This window comes from Chaetodon auriga, chromosome 7, assembly GCF_051107435.1.
Source record: "Chaetodon auriga isolate fChaAug3 chromosome 7, fChaAug3.hap1, whole genome shotgun sequence".
NCBI classification, from domain to species: Eukaryota; Metazoa; Chordata; class Actinopteri; order Chaetodontiformes; family Chaetodontidae; genus Chaetodon; species Chaetodon auriga.
This window is the reverse complement of record NC_135080.1, coordinates 8,578,297-8,593,286: the sequence shown is the minus strand read 5'-3', so window position 1 is coordinate 8,593,286 and position 14,990 is coordinate 8,578,297. Positions and strand designations below refer to the sequence as shown.

The window sequence follows — 14,990 nt, the reverse complement described above, 5'->3', positions numbered from 1 at the left end:
GCCCTGTCAGTGGCCCATCCAGCCCAGTGGCTGCACGTCCTTGAGCTCCTCTCTCCAGCCTCCGTCCAGTCTATATTCCATTACATCCTCCACATCCAGAGCTCCGTCCGGCGTAAAGCAGCGCTCATATCCTCATCGCTGTGAGGCGCGCTCGCAGTTTGATGTATCCTTTACAAAATCTCTAGCTGCAGTGAGCAATGGTTGCCCTCGCTCATTCGCTGAATCAAATCCGAGCATGAGGTAAATATTAGATTTTAGTTTTACTGGGTGAAATATTGTGCCGGTGTCGGACCGCACCAGAAAATCCAAGCGCTGCTGGTCTCAAATTGTGTCTCATTGAACTCCCCCAGTTTTCATATTTTTCCACAGTTTTGTTCAGTGTGCCATCGGACGTCATTGCTGTGAAAACATTTCGCCGGCTCTGCTCTGCCTGATTATTGCCCCCAAAATTGGCTTGAGAGTCTATTTACTGTACAAATCTGTGATCATTACTGAAAGTACAGTGTGGTGTGCTTTCCGTGCGAGAGCCATTTTCAGCCGCTGCCACTTGAAAAGCACTCGGAGTTGAAATCTCCTGCGGATTTAACCCCGCGCGCCCCGGCTGTTCTGCTGCGATGATTCATGTGCTGCTCCGCTCAGATGTTTATTGACCTCCAACAGATGTCTCTTATTGGTTTTTGTTACATCACATTTTGTGTATCAGTAAACATTTTTCTTTGGCTGCTTCGCTCAGTTATTAATATTTGTGTTCCCATTTGCGCTTTGCTAACAGTTTTTATCCCACAAAACGCTGGAAAGCCACGCTTGGACAAATGTTCTGTAAATAAAGATTATTGTGATTATTGACGAAGTGAGCTGTTACAGAGTTCTCACTGGAGCTGCAGCGATTAGTCAGGATTGCCAGAAAAATGACTGCCAACAACTGTGACGATCGATTGATCATTTAAGTCATTTTTCAGGCAAAAACGCCAAATATTTGATCAAATTCCAGCCTATTATGTGAGGATTCGCTGCTTTTCTCTGTTCTGATGAGTGCCAAGTTAAGTAATAATAATATACTGAACAACAGGCTCACTTGTGCAGAGCAGTCTTACAAAGAAATAAGCCTGTACTGATCATATACATTCAATATCATCTATAAGAAGATTGCATGTTTGTTGACTTTTGACTGGCAGGGATTTTCTCGCCTTTAAATTAATGGAAGCAGGGGAACATTTTTGGGTGTTCAGTGACTCGTTCGATACTCCTTATGCAATATTTGTGAATGACTCTTCAAATTTAGGAAGCTAATTGAGGCTTATGCTCTAAGCTGATGATATCATTTTACTGTCCGAGTCTGAATCTAGCAATAAAGCAACACAAAACCTAAATACGTAAATGCGTGTCAATGCCTCAGTCACCGTAGAATCCATGTTGTAATGTATGTTAGTGCGTATAAATGCTTGCCTTTTACTCTTTTTGCATTTGTGACCTGTGCGGTTGCAGTTGGGTCCCTTGATGCCTCTGAGAGCTGAAGGATCAGCCATTAAGAAACTGAAAGTACATAATGACGTTAGCTATTCTACATACACCCAGCTCTGCGCTGCAGGCAGGGGGTTTAAGATTATAGAGACCACACAGATTAGAGCTATACAGTGTTTTCTGGGGCTTCATAGGTTCGCTGCCAGTTATGGTCACTCAGAGAGGCATGAGCTGGGCACCAGGATCAGTACGAGAACGTGAAGCGATCCGACTGTGGGATCGTCTAGTCCAAATGGCAGAGAGTAGGATAAATAAGGTGTTTATGTGGAGTAAATCACACAGCTGGCCACGGGCAAAGGAGCTTTACTCAAAATTTGAGGAGGTGGAGATGTTGTTTATCTGCAGGAGTAGTTTGTGTTGTGATGTTGCAAACTTCGAATGCCAGACGGATTATTAAATCAGTATTCATTCTGCTTTCTCCACTACAGTGTGATCATGAGTCAGGAGCCTACAGGTTGGAAAACATAGTCTCACATGATTGGAAATGATGGAATATTTCTGGGGTTTTGACTGTTTGTTGGACAAAACAAGATATTTTGAAGACGTCACGCTGTTCACTCCAATTTTACATCGTGTATATCAAATGATTCATAGAGAAAATAATCAGCAGATTAATCAGTAATGTAAGAAACTGACTAACTCACTGTGGCACCGCCTGTTTAACCTTTGCCAGACGATGAGGAATTATCCCCTCTGTGTTTTCCTTTTGTACATGAAGTGTCTGCCGTATGGATGATTTATCTGACAGGTGACTGAATTGTTACCCTTCAGGAATTCATGATCATGGCAGTAAATCCACTCTATGCTGAGGATAGATACATAAAACATATTAGTCTCCTGGATTTATTAGCTGTCTGATTTATGCAGATCTTACTCAACAGATTTCTACCTCTGTGTGTTTGGCAGGTTTCAACCTTCACTCTGCAGCTTCATTTGAGTTCAGCTGACATTTACAGTGCCAGAGCAATCATGAATTGCCATCATCTCTTAACTGTATTGATCCCTTTATATCTGTACTACTGTTTATTTGGTCCATCTTAAGCATGGACCCTTGTATAACATTTATGTCTTGTTGGGAGCATAGATATTTTCTCCTGAATAAGCCCCCATAAACCCTGCAGGGTCACCGTGTCTCCATTAAGGAAATGAAAAAGGCACAGGCGGCGACCAAGCCGGTGCTGATTGTCCCCTCATGAAGATCCCATAAAGGAATCGGATAATTATTATCCCTCCTATATAATCTTAAGTCTTTAAAGTCTTTTTTCTCTATCCAACACTTGCCAACCCCACCGGGATCCAAAAATAATGCCAGCCAGAAACACGAGCCGCTAAACTTCTGCAACCTGAACTGTCTGCAGAGAAAACAATGGATTTCAGCAGCAGGGTTTGAGCCTGTGCTTCATGTCAAGTGACTCTACTTACTCACACCAAACAATGTGTCCAGTGTGTTTCATTATGGATGGGAGCCCGCTCCCTGTTTTCCTCTGAAAGCTCCAGCACAAGCCAGAACTAAAGGCAAAAGACACTCGATGTCTCGACCATAATTTGTTATCCAACACCTGTGGTCAGGTGCACCTACGTGTTTCCTGAAAATCCACAGCGGCTGGTCCGTCCTCAGTCTCTCAGACCGTGGTCAGATATATTTGAGCTGTGTTGCATCATAGCTGCAACATAACAGGACTTTTAATTGGCTATTTCAATGCGAATAGCTTTTTTCTTATGTTTTGAAAAAGTAACCTTCAAATTAAAGCCCATCCGTAAGTGGATTCTTGAGGCTGATACTGATAATCAGCCGATTTTAATGTTTTGAAAATGTAAACACAAAACACACAACAATCTTCTTGATCTGAGATTTGCTCTTTCTTAAGAACTTTTCTGGAGCTACATAATAAATTGGACATTTTTCACTCGAATAATCATCAAATAGTGACACTGTGTCAAAGTGACCTCAAACCTAATTATGTTCTGTCCTGCAATTATTATTGTTATTAATCAGCAGACATACAGGCAAATATTGATATGCTGTATGTCTTCAGTGAGCTAATATTGACTGATATATATTGACCTGGCTGGTTTACGGGTCGAGCTCTAATGAAAATGTGGTTCATGTAAATGTTGTCTTGTTTTTGATATTGAACTGTTGCTTTCAGGCACCAGCGTTCAAATTCACTGATCTCAAATTCAAATGAGTTGGACTTTTCCTGCATTTAATAAAAACTAAATTCAGAGCAAATGCCTCAGCACAAGCTCTGCATAAAGTGTCGAAAGGGGTTATTATAATCTTTTTTTAAACAAGGCTGCAGTGGAGCATGCTCAGGTGTGAATTTCAGGTTTTTTGCGAGCCTGAAAGGATTAGTTTAGCAGATTTCTGATTTTGTTGTGCTTGTAACTGGATGGGACAGGTTTCCTCAGAAGCGCATTAAAAGGTCATGGTTTGTACAGGTTGCAGGGCAGATCGTCAAGCCTGCGGAAGCGCTCTGCAACAGTCATCTCCCCGCTCGTACAGTCTCAGCGGTCTTTATGCGCGCTGACACGCTACACTGTGCTTGATCAAACACTGACTCCCCCTCAATTTCATAATTCCTTTTAATGAAAAATGCTGCTTTATTACCGATTTAGATGATCCAAATTAGCACATGTGGTTTTGTTCTTTCTTTCATGTACAGCCCTCTGTGGCTCGTAGTTGTCAATCAGCTCCACTGTGGGATTTCTTATTTCTAACATTTATGGCGTGTTTGTTGGGTATTAATCCTGTTTTAGGTCAGCCTTCAGACTCATGCAGCTTTTTGTATTCCCGTGCTGGTCATGTGCGCTTCATTGAGTCATGCACATGCGTTTCATTTGTGTTGCTCAGTAGCCTCGGTAGCATAGCTATTTTTTTTTTTTTCCCTTCTTAACAAAGAGGCACATTAGCAAAAGCAGATTCCAGGACTGAGGCCCGTAACTGGCAGACCACATCTCCACTTTAAAAAGTGTAATTTGATTAAATCTGCTCTGTTTCAGTCCAGAATCTGTGCTGGCTGAAACGAATAAAGTGGATTAACTCTGTCACAGGATGATGCAGATTAAACTGGTAAACACAATCACTAAGTGATACATATGGCAGGGGTGGAGTTTCATTTTTCAACAGAAGAACAAGGTGAAAATATTTGGGTTTTAATTCCAGTGTGCACAGCTGAAAAGGCAGCGTGCTCGGGGGGTGTGTAACATTTCATACAGTGGTGATGGTGGTAGAACACAGAGAGCCACACCAGTGCTGCTTGAGCCCATAATACCTCCAAGTCCCAACCTATTTGTTCTTCTTGTAAAAATTAGCCCTGCTAATGCAAATGATACTGCTAATGAAAGCGTTAAGTTATTCAGCTGGTGTTTCTCCGGAGTGATACGTCAGCATGTCTCTTGATCCCTGAAGCGATTTTCCCCCCGGGCGAGGGCGGGTAGTCATGCTTGCTCTGACGGTGGAGATACAGCCGGTTCAATGAAAGCGGGGGTGGCAGCTGGAGAAAATCCATTCCCAGAGAGAGCGTTCTGCTGAGGCAGGTATGCCGACCTTTCAGTCATCTGATAGGTCAACGCTCGGCAGCGTGCCTGGACATTTGTGGCTGAACGCCAGGCCTGGTGGTGCTCATAGTAAAGCTTATCTGAGCGGCAGCCAGCTATGATCAATGGAACCCCTTGGCAGCTCATTTATAGTACAGTATGGCACAACCACAAAACACTCACCAACAGATGCAGGTGACAGATGATGATAGGCCGTTCTGTGGAGGGATGAGGAAGCTGATGAGAGGGAGAGGGCTTGTCATGTGCGTGGCGATCACACAGAGTCTGCACCGCCTTCTCAGTGTAGGCCATGAGTATCTTAAGCAAAGTGTAGTTTTAATTCACTGTGCAGCTGTTTAGTTGATCATTTTCAGTGTTTCTTCGACATTGACTGCTTCGGTGGGACAGATTACATTAATAATTTACTCTTGGTGGGAAGCTTTTATTGCACTTCGGTTAATGTAATGAGTTGTCATCAACTAGAGTAACGTTACCTTCACCTGTGTTTCCTCCGCTCCGCTGCAAGCTAGCTCGGCTAGCCAGCTTAACACTTAGAGATGCTAATTTCCAAAGAGGATATTAAATAATGAGTCTTAATCGACATTACAGCAGTGCAATAAATACACTTAACATCAGTTAGACAGTGCAACATCATGAAATACAGAGAGAGTTATTGTACTGCATGAACCTAACAGCAGCAGTGTTATCATCAGTGATATAATGTTAGCAGAGGAAGAGGATGAGCGCAAAGAGAAGGAAGTGGAAACATAGCATACATAAAATATCTGGGCAGCAGGTGGTCCTGTCGGGGGGAGGGTTCCCTCCCAAGGCACCTTTAATTGACCTTTAATTGGCATCTAGTTATTGTTTGTAAATTATCCTTCCATTAAAATGTTTAAAATGCTGCTTCGTCTTCCTCTCAGGTGCCCACGGAGTGAGAGAGGAGCCCCGGTTTGTGACGGCGCGCGCCGGAGAGAGCGTGATCCTGGGGTGTGACGTGTCCCCTCCCCTGGACGGCCAGCAGCCTCCCTATGTGGTGGAGTGGTTCAAGTTTGGAGTGCCTATCCCCTTCTTCATCAACTTCCGCTTCTACCCTCCTCATGTGGATCCAGAGTACACTGGTAAGATGCCTGGCTTCGATACAGAGACAATGTGAAAAGTCTTTTTTTTATCTGTAACAGCTTTAGTTTAAAACTTCTGAATTAATGAGCTTTTGAATGCATCTTGGGATGCAACAGGATCATGATGCTCTCAGTTGCCAGGCACAGTAAATCCGCAGGCGTTTGTGGTGTTGACACTGCAGCAGACACAAAGTTTACAGATCATGATGATAAAACAGTGACCATGAAATATGGAAAGATGTCATGATCTCACAAAGGAGGCTAAAACACAATAATCCACATATTCCAAGACAACACTTGTCACTCTGCACAGGCTTCATATGTTCACAGTTTTGAACTTCATTTTATATGAAAGATGGTGGCTTGCAGAAAAAAATCACAATTACAGCTGCAACACACAACTTTACAGATTTACAGAAGCAGCTTGACTTTTTGGGTAACATGTTTATTCGCCTTCTTGCAGAGAGTTAAAAGTCTTATATCTGCAGTAAATATGAAGCCACAGCCAGGAGCAGGTTAGCTTAGCTTAGTATCCACCTACCTGCACCTCTAAAGATCACTGATTCACACTTTCTAACTTGTTTGTTTAATCCATGCTGATGAGTGAGGGGTGCTGGCAGGTGGATTTTGTTATGTTTGGACGGAGTCAGGCTATAGCTTCATATTCACCATACAATCATGAGATCTTCTCATCTAACACTCAGTAAAAAAAAACAAATTATTATGTCAGTTTATTGGTTTAAAACGGCAGCACAGATAACAAAGCCTATAACTTTGCATTGAACGTTTCCTCAGTATAGATGATGACCACACATTATTTGATAAAGTTACATGACGCTGGTGTTGTCAACCAGACGTGTAATCTGGTCAGTATTTCCCCTCGAGCAGAGTGTGATATGCGTCTCAAACCGTGGCGAGTCAGTACATATTTTAGCTTTCAGGGTGTTGCATAACAGTAATCATTCTGTAAACATTTCTCTGATTGTACAGTGTATAGATTTCCCTATGTAGCTGCAGACCTAATTATGAGCTTCTGGCTGAGAGCAGAGCTATATTGCTGTGTACGTGTACCTCCCAATCCTATTTCATTTAGAAGATTGACCTGCAATTTCAGCATGATCCAGTGTGTTTTCTCTCAGAATAGTACTTCAGCTGTTTGGGCTTTAGGTAGAAGGCACGGTACGGTACACTGAGGCTTTTAAGTACTAAGAGAAAGACTTGGCTGCCTTTGCGAACTGTTCTGGTTCTTGAACTGCACTTCTTTCTGTTCTGACGTGGTGTTCGGGGGTGGTGCAGGGCATCTGCTGCCTCTGAGTGCATATAGAGGGAAATTACTGTGTCTCAGCAATTTATGACTGCATTGTACATGCATTCTTTCCTGCACTCTGGTGACAATGCAGCACAGAGCATGTGCAGCACAGTATGGTCAGAAAACCCACATGCTGTACGTGTAGAATGAAGGGACTCTGATGAAAATAAATCTTGAAAAGTTATGCAGCTATAACCAACAAATTAATGGCATTAAGCTGAAAAATGACTTTCAGGATTTACAGTATTAAGTATTTTAAGTATTACAGTATTAGTAGTATGCTGATGGTCCAATTCATTGCAGCACTGTTAGTTTTAGCCAGGTGTGCCTGATATACTGGCAGCTGAGTGTGTGACAGTATGTCTTCTTAAGTTGAAATTGTTAATTTACACAGCCTGCAGATATGGAGGCTTTATGAGACTTCAAACTGTTAGTTTGGACGCCTGGTGAATATTTACTCTCTATCTACGCTCTGTTTTTGGACTCCACCAACTCCTGAGGTTAAAATGTGACTCTTTAGCTGCTAAATGCTGCACTATGTTCATCAGCTTGTTGCGAACTTTGTTTCTCTGTTGTTTGGTGATGGGCCAGGTCTTGTATAGTAGGTGATGAGAGCAGTTAGACTGAACCAAAACAGTAATGATGTGGGCCGTGAAACCAAAACACCAAGCTGCTACAAAGCACCGCAGAGCACAAGTCTACTGCAGAGTTGGGTGATAATTCTTCAAAATGAGTGGACCATTTCACATTTGATCTATTGTTAATATGAAAATATTGATTATAGCAGCTTTAAAATTAGCATAACTCTCTATACACGATAACACTAAATATGTGTTTTTCTTCACATTCTTTGCGGCGTCACACAACCTTCAAACTCTCCCTCCCTCCTGCCTTAGACAGTGTGTTTGCCGCTGCCTTCACACACAGTACTTGCAGCAGGAAATTGGTTCTTCTGATGTTGCTTCAGTGTGTGTGACAAGATGGTGAGCCGTCAGAACGGGGTCACAATTATCCCTTCCCGTTCCCACCTCTTTACCAAGTACAAAACCCCTGCCTGACCTGGTAATATGCTGTGAATTAAAGGCAAAGCACAGCCAGTAAGGATTCTTCTCCCTAGTGTCAGTGTCCTAAATGTGGAAATAACAGATTTTTCTTTCTTTATTGATATGAAGGGAGTGAAAATGGTGTAAATAATATTGAATTCATTGAAATTCCTCCCTGTGGGCTGTTCAAGCAGGGTCATCACTGCAAAGAAGGCTAATGGCAGTAACTCGCCGTCTGGGAAACCCTGCTTTTTGTCTTCGTGGTGGCTACTGTAGATGCTGCTGGAGCGTTTCATTGTTTACTGTAACCTCCCGACTAGCAGCAGGCTATGAACGAACAGCGCCTTTCAAACAGCATCACACTCCACTGTGCTCACTCCGGCTCTAGTGGGCCTCTGCCATGTGGCGTCAAGTCCACTGTTGAGGAATTACCAGCGAACAGATGCAGCATGAATATGGCCAGTCTCATTACATAGATTAAAGTTTGTTCTGGGGATTGCATGTGCATGGTGACAGTGTGATAATGACACTGGACTGTAGTTTATGAGATGCTCTTTGGGGCCATGCAGTCTCTGAGCTCATTTGGGTTGTTTCCATGAATTGTTATCTCTCAATATGAATGAAATTGGTGAATAGACAACATGTGACAGTATTCCATCACACAGCTGCTACCAAAACAGAGTAGATAATCCATGAATACTGTACTTACAGCATGGGCAAATCCAGATATTTTCACCGTGCAGAGTATTGCAGAATGCAGATTTCAGCAAATCCATCTCTGGGTCAATCATTTTGCCTAGGTCAGTGTGTTACCATTGTTCACTTTCCAGTCTCTCTAATTGTTAGCAGACCTACAGTATATTCATTTTAATATTTAATTCAAGATTTCCTCATTAGAGCTGTGTGTTTTCCCTTTCTAATTCACCGCAATCTCCTTGCAGACTAAAATCTATCCTGGATCATTTTGCCAGTTTGTCCTGCAGCTATATGGAAATTACAACATTTAAAAACATCTACTTTTGTGCCCACTCAAGCAATGACGCAATCAATAATTCAGATGTGCAGCTTGTGAAATTTTAGTGTCAGATCGTCCCGCTTTGGGATAAGCTGTTGGAAAAATTAAATCATATCTCTCTTAGCACCAGCTTTAGCTGCAGCTTGCACAAGAATAATATGGATGTACAGTATATGTAAAACAGTATCAACCTCTCAGGAGGCTGCAGGATATTGATGAAAATGTTATGTTTTTTTCTCACTATTGAAAGACCGAGGGAGTTAATGAGTATGTGGACACAGAGTTTAAAGTATTAAACCAGGCCTTTTTGTGGATTTGTCTTTTGACTTGTGTCTTCTAGCAAAGTAGCAGGTTAGCAGGTAGCTAGTGGTTAGCATGAAGTTAGCATGGAACTCCTGTTTGCAGAAGACGTTTTTCATGGTAAACTTCTTAACATGTCATGGGAGGGAAATGCCACATGGACTGTAAGTGGCATAAAAACAGTCAGCCTACCAGTTGTAATTTCGAGTCAGAGATAATGGAAAATCCTGACAGCTGCAGCGTCTCTTACAAGGCAAAAATAACAACAAACCAGCAGAACAATGGCTGCAAAACCTCCATCAATCCATCACTATCCAAACAAAATCCAATGCTAACACTAATCACATGATTTAACAAATTGAAAAGATACTTAGCATCATTAACGAACAGCTAAAAATATGTAACACAATAAAATAGATGGACGCTCTCCAGTCAGACTGATGGGAGGTTTTCTGTTTCTTCCTCTTTTGCTGACATGATATGAAAGCAGCAAAAACAGGAACTATTACTAACTATATTCATATATTACTGAATTCATGCAGTGTGATGAGAGTGAATTCACACTCTTGATGGTTTCTCCGACTGCTAGCATTGTCGTCACACTATTTAAATAGCCTGAATTAGCTAATTACATGTTAGGAGTGGTTTATTCACTGAAACCAGATACAAACGGTGTATAGCCTCTTTTAAATTAGCTGACTAGGTTGTGTAGGGTTGATGTTCATTTCAGTGTCTCTGTCAGCGACGACGGCTGAATTTGCAGCCGTTCTGCCACAGGTTTATTGACACTTCTGTCGTTCTTTGCATCAAGAGGGAGAAACCGTACCATACTCAAACTCTCCCAAAATCTCAGACTCAAACGCTCAAACCAGTCCTCTTAGTTTTAATTTTGAGTCTGACTGTGAAATGTACGCTCTTAAAACAGTAGTGCGCTCAAATTTGCACAGTGGAACAGTAAAAAAGTTCATGGCATGTTCACTATTTCCTGCTAACTAGCCACAATGCAGTGTGTCATATTCATGGATCTAAAAATTGCACCTCACCTTAAAGTAATGAGGCAAAATAATGATGATTCATAAGCGTCTTAAACTGGTTTACTGCCCACTATGAAGTGCAGTCCTGAGTGTATATTGTGGGACATTTAAATTGATGTAACGAGTAGATATACCAAGCTGAAATTTCTGCTGAAACAAAGGTATGATAGGGTGGAACACTCCACGACCACAAGATGAAATATAAGATTACATGACTTTCAGGTAACTTAAATCTTCATAGTTAACTATATTTGTGATGGTGCTAATTTAATCAAAGGTTACACATCCAGTATTACTGTATTACTCCCCTCCTTTAATTGCTGCTCTCTGGGACTTCGGGACCTCATTGTGTCTGCCAACTTTGTCACTTTGGATCCTTAGTGTTTCCTCCTCAAAGCGCTCCTGTCTGACAAAGCTTGCGCTGTGATCTGAACGAGGTGTTTGCTCTTCTGTTTCCACAGCAGACAGAGCCCTGTGCTGTGTAAGTGGTGTATGCCCGGGAGGCCGGTCCTGACGTGGATACAGTGCTGTTAACTCTGTTTACAGCAGCACCCTCTCACTCTTTGACAAATGGGAGCTGAGGTTGATCCCTACCCTTCACGCCATCACCCACCCCACTCAGCACTTCAATGCCCAGACAAAAATAGACCTGACTTTTTTTTCTTTTTTTTTTTTAAAGACAGGCTTCTCTTTTACTGCAAGACTGCAGTCCCCGCTCTTCTCTTCTCCTCTTTGCTGTATTGATTTTCTGCTGAAAACAAACAAACAAAAAAAAAAATCAGCTTCTTACCCCATCTATGGCAGCAATCACAGGGTTGGGGTATCTGTCTATTGCTTTTATATGCAGTGCTGGTAGAGCAATTCAGCCCACCCTCAACTTCAATATATTTGCCTGACACTCAGTCTGAAGGAACAGGAAACAGCGCTCATAGTACATCTACACATCAAAGTTTGTAAAAATGCTCCATCTGAGAACACTCGTCAGACAGAGCAGAGGCGAATGTTTTAGTCTGTCGGGCTGTCAGAGGCAGCCATGTGAGCAGCGGGCTGGAGGCTTGAAGACAGACAGCTTAGCAGCCCAAGATTTCACCATGCCTGCTTCCCTGAACTTCTCTCATCCCTTGCGATTTTCCTCCTTTTAGAATTCCAATTTATCCTCAGCCTTGAAGAAGAAAAAAAAAAAAAGGAGTGCGGATGGAGGAGTTTCATAAGAAATAGATGATTTCTGTGAGGTGGAAGGATGGTCTTTTTCCACAGTGATGCTGAATACTTTATTTAAATCCAGCTGAAGGTATGGCTCCTGGGTACCTTTATGCATAAATCCCAATACTTCAAGGTAGCTGGTTTGTCTTCAAGCCAGATGGTTGTTAATTTATGCTTAAAGGAGGAGTTTGACATCTTGAGGAATATCTGCTTTCTTGCAGAGTTAGAAGAGAAGATCAATGTGAAGCCACAGAGGAGACGTTCGCTTAATGTTAGTTAGCTTAGCATAAAGATGTGAAGCTGGGGGAAACAAGCTAGCCTGGCTCTGTCCAAAGGTAACAAATTCAACTAGTTAGCGTGTTGTATCTCATTACAGAAGCACTGAGTCAAGAAATATCCCTTCACAAACCCCTGTACAATCAAAACTTGTGGTTTTTATACTCATGTTTTTGCACAGATTAAACTAACAAGACATGTTGTGTTATTTCTTGAGCTTTGAAGTTGTTGGTAGGTCAATTTTGCATCTTTGGACCGAGCCAAGCTAGCTTTTCCAGCATTATGCCAAGCTAACAATCTCCTGGCCTGAGCTTCATATTTACTGCACAGGTGTAAGAGCAGTATCAAACTTCTCATCTAACTTTTGGCCAAAAAAAGCAGATAAGTACATTTCCCAAAATGTCAAAGCAGTTTTTTTAAGTGTACAAACCAAAATCTTTTGGCAGTAATCATTTGAGTTTGGGTATCTAGTGTCGGCATGCTCTTTATATCCGTTTGTGTTTCCTCCAACAGTCCAAAGACTTGGACGTCCGCCTGATTGAAGGCTCTAAATTGCCCGTAGGTATGACTGTACAGTAAGCGTTAGGGATTGTCTGTCTCTGTTAACTCGGTGAGAGACTGGCAACCTGTCCAGGGTGTTTTCCTGCCTTCCATCCAGTGCTTGGAAAGGCTCCAGACTGCCGCACTCCCCGAATAGGAATAAGCAGGTTAAAACGAAAAAAGAGCTAAAGAATGAATTTGTCCGTCACACCCGACCTGGTCTTTGTGCATCCAAAGAGGCTTGTGCTTATTTTAACAGCTAGTAGTTTATGGAGTCCTGGCAGAGAAAGATTTGTATAATGTTGCACTTAATCCTAATAACATGCAGTACTGAGTGAAAGAATAGATTTTATTTGTCTTTATAATCCCTTTAAAAGACAAACAAAAGCATTATTTTTAATCTATTGGCCTCTGAAGAGTATTGCACCAGGACTTTTAAAATGCAAAAGGAAATCTGTTTCATGCTTTAAGAGGAAAATGTTGAAGTAAAGTACTTGACTGCCATGATGACTCTTTGTGGTGACCAGCGAACACCTTCCACACACCTTCAGGTGTGAGTTTCAGTGGAGAAGCTGCATGCACGGTGCTTAACTCTGGTGTTTTCTGTCTCCAGGTAGAGCCTCTCTGCACGGGAAGGCATCCCTACAGATTGACCCAGTGCGCTCCGAGGACCAGGGCTGGTATGAGTGCAGGGTCCTGATGCTGGAGCAACAGTACGACACCTTCCACAACGGCAGCTGGGTGCACCTCACAGTCAATGGTGAGTCACCCGCCCGCGGTGCCTGCTCTCTGACCTGGGAACATATGTGCTAGTGGGTGTGTATCTGGGAGGAATAACGGCAAACGTGCACCATACAGCTCCATGTGGAATAAAGTAGTGTTATCTTAAGGGCATATTAGACGGCCCGCCTCAATCCTCTCAAGGTCAAACGTACAAGCAGCAGCAGCTTATCTGTGTGGAGATGAAATGTTTTATTTACTTTTTTTTGTATTTTTGAGCAGCTGCAGTGATTTTGTTTGAATCAGGTCTATAATCATAAACATCTATACATTTTAACATCTAGTTCTGATCCTTAGTTTAGCTCTGTTAACAGTACGATGTCTTGAAGGTTTTATGTCGAACGATGAAGCTGATTAGTCGACCGATCGATCAGTTGGCTGACAGAAAAGTCATTGTCGACTGTTTTGGTGATGGATGAATCGTTTTCAGTCAGCGCTTCCAGCTTCTCGTATGTGAGAGTTTGCTGCTTATTTTAATTTTCTAAATCGTTTTAAATTGAATGTCTGTGGGTCTTAGTGTCAGGTGACATTTGAAGACACCACTGGGAAAGATGACAGGCATTTTCACTATTTCCTGACAATTTCTATATTATGTATTTCAATTTACAAATGTTTAAGATGACTCTCCCCTGTGCTGAACATAGAAACTGAAAGAATAGATTTAAAAGGGCATTTTGATTGATTTTAGTGTGCAGCTCTTCTACATGCTGGACTTTGATGCACTCCTTTTGTCTTTGTCTGATCACAGTGTTCTTTCTTCTTTTAGGGGCGAAAGAAAATAAAGAAAAATAAATCAATCAATCATAACTTGCCGCCCTAGAAACAACCCTCAGTCACACCGGTCCTGCTCTGTAAATTGTTCCTGGTCTACTTGTGCTGTATGTTGGCCACAGTTTACGCTTTTCATGTTTTTTAGCCGGCACAATCGAACGAGTGGCTGTTAGACACTGTTTTAGATCATTCCTGCAGCTGCTTTTCAAAAGGCCTTGGGTAAAAAGGGATGAGAGGCTGTTTAGAAGAGAATTGATTGTGGCCTGTTTAAGGCGGTTCCGGCAGGGATCGTCTGTGATAGTCTGAGAGCTATCAAACTGATGACCGGGCGGAAAAAAAATCTGCACCTTTGCATTTCCCAGGAATGCCCCAGTGGCTCAGAGAATCCTATGTGAAGTGTGTCTTCACCAGAGAGTACAGAGACAATGATGTCGTCGTGTTTTAGGCTTTTTTGAAGCCCTGTATCTGTTTCATGTGAGGAATGCTTTTTAGACAGATGTTATATTAAGCTGCTTCGCATGTTTCGCAGTGGCTGTA

The 14,990-nt window shown here is 42.2% G+C and overlaps 1 protein-coding gene across 4 annotated transcripts in view; it reads left to right on the top strand.

The window, feature by feature from the left end:
- The window catches only part of igsf9ba (immunoglobulin superfamily, member 9Ba), a 68,100-nt gene that overhangs the window by 12,280 nt on the left and 40,830 nt on the right, over nucleotides 1-14,990 (top strand). For all 4 annotated transcript variants that reach the window (XR_013077403.1, XR_013077402.1, XM_076735397.1 and 1 more), the window contains exons 2-3: nucleotides 5,985-6,182; nucleotides 13,516-13,662. Coding sequence is in view for 2 of the 4 variants with exons in the window: in XM_076735397.1 (XP_076591512.1) it covers nucleotides 5,985-6,182; nucleotides 13,516-13,662 (345 nt within the window). In the remaining 2 variants the exon portion in view is untranslated. The remainder of the gene's footprint in view (nucleotides 1-5,984; nucleotides 6,183-13,515; nucleotides 13,663-14,990) is intronic.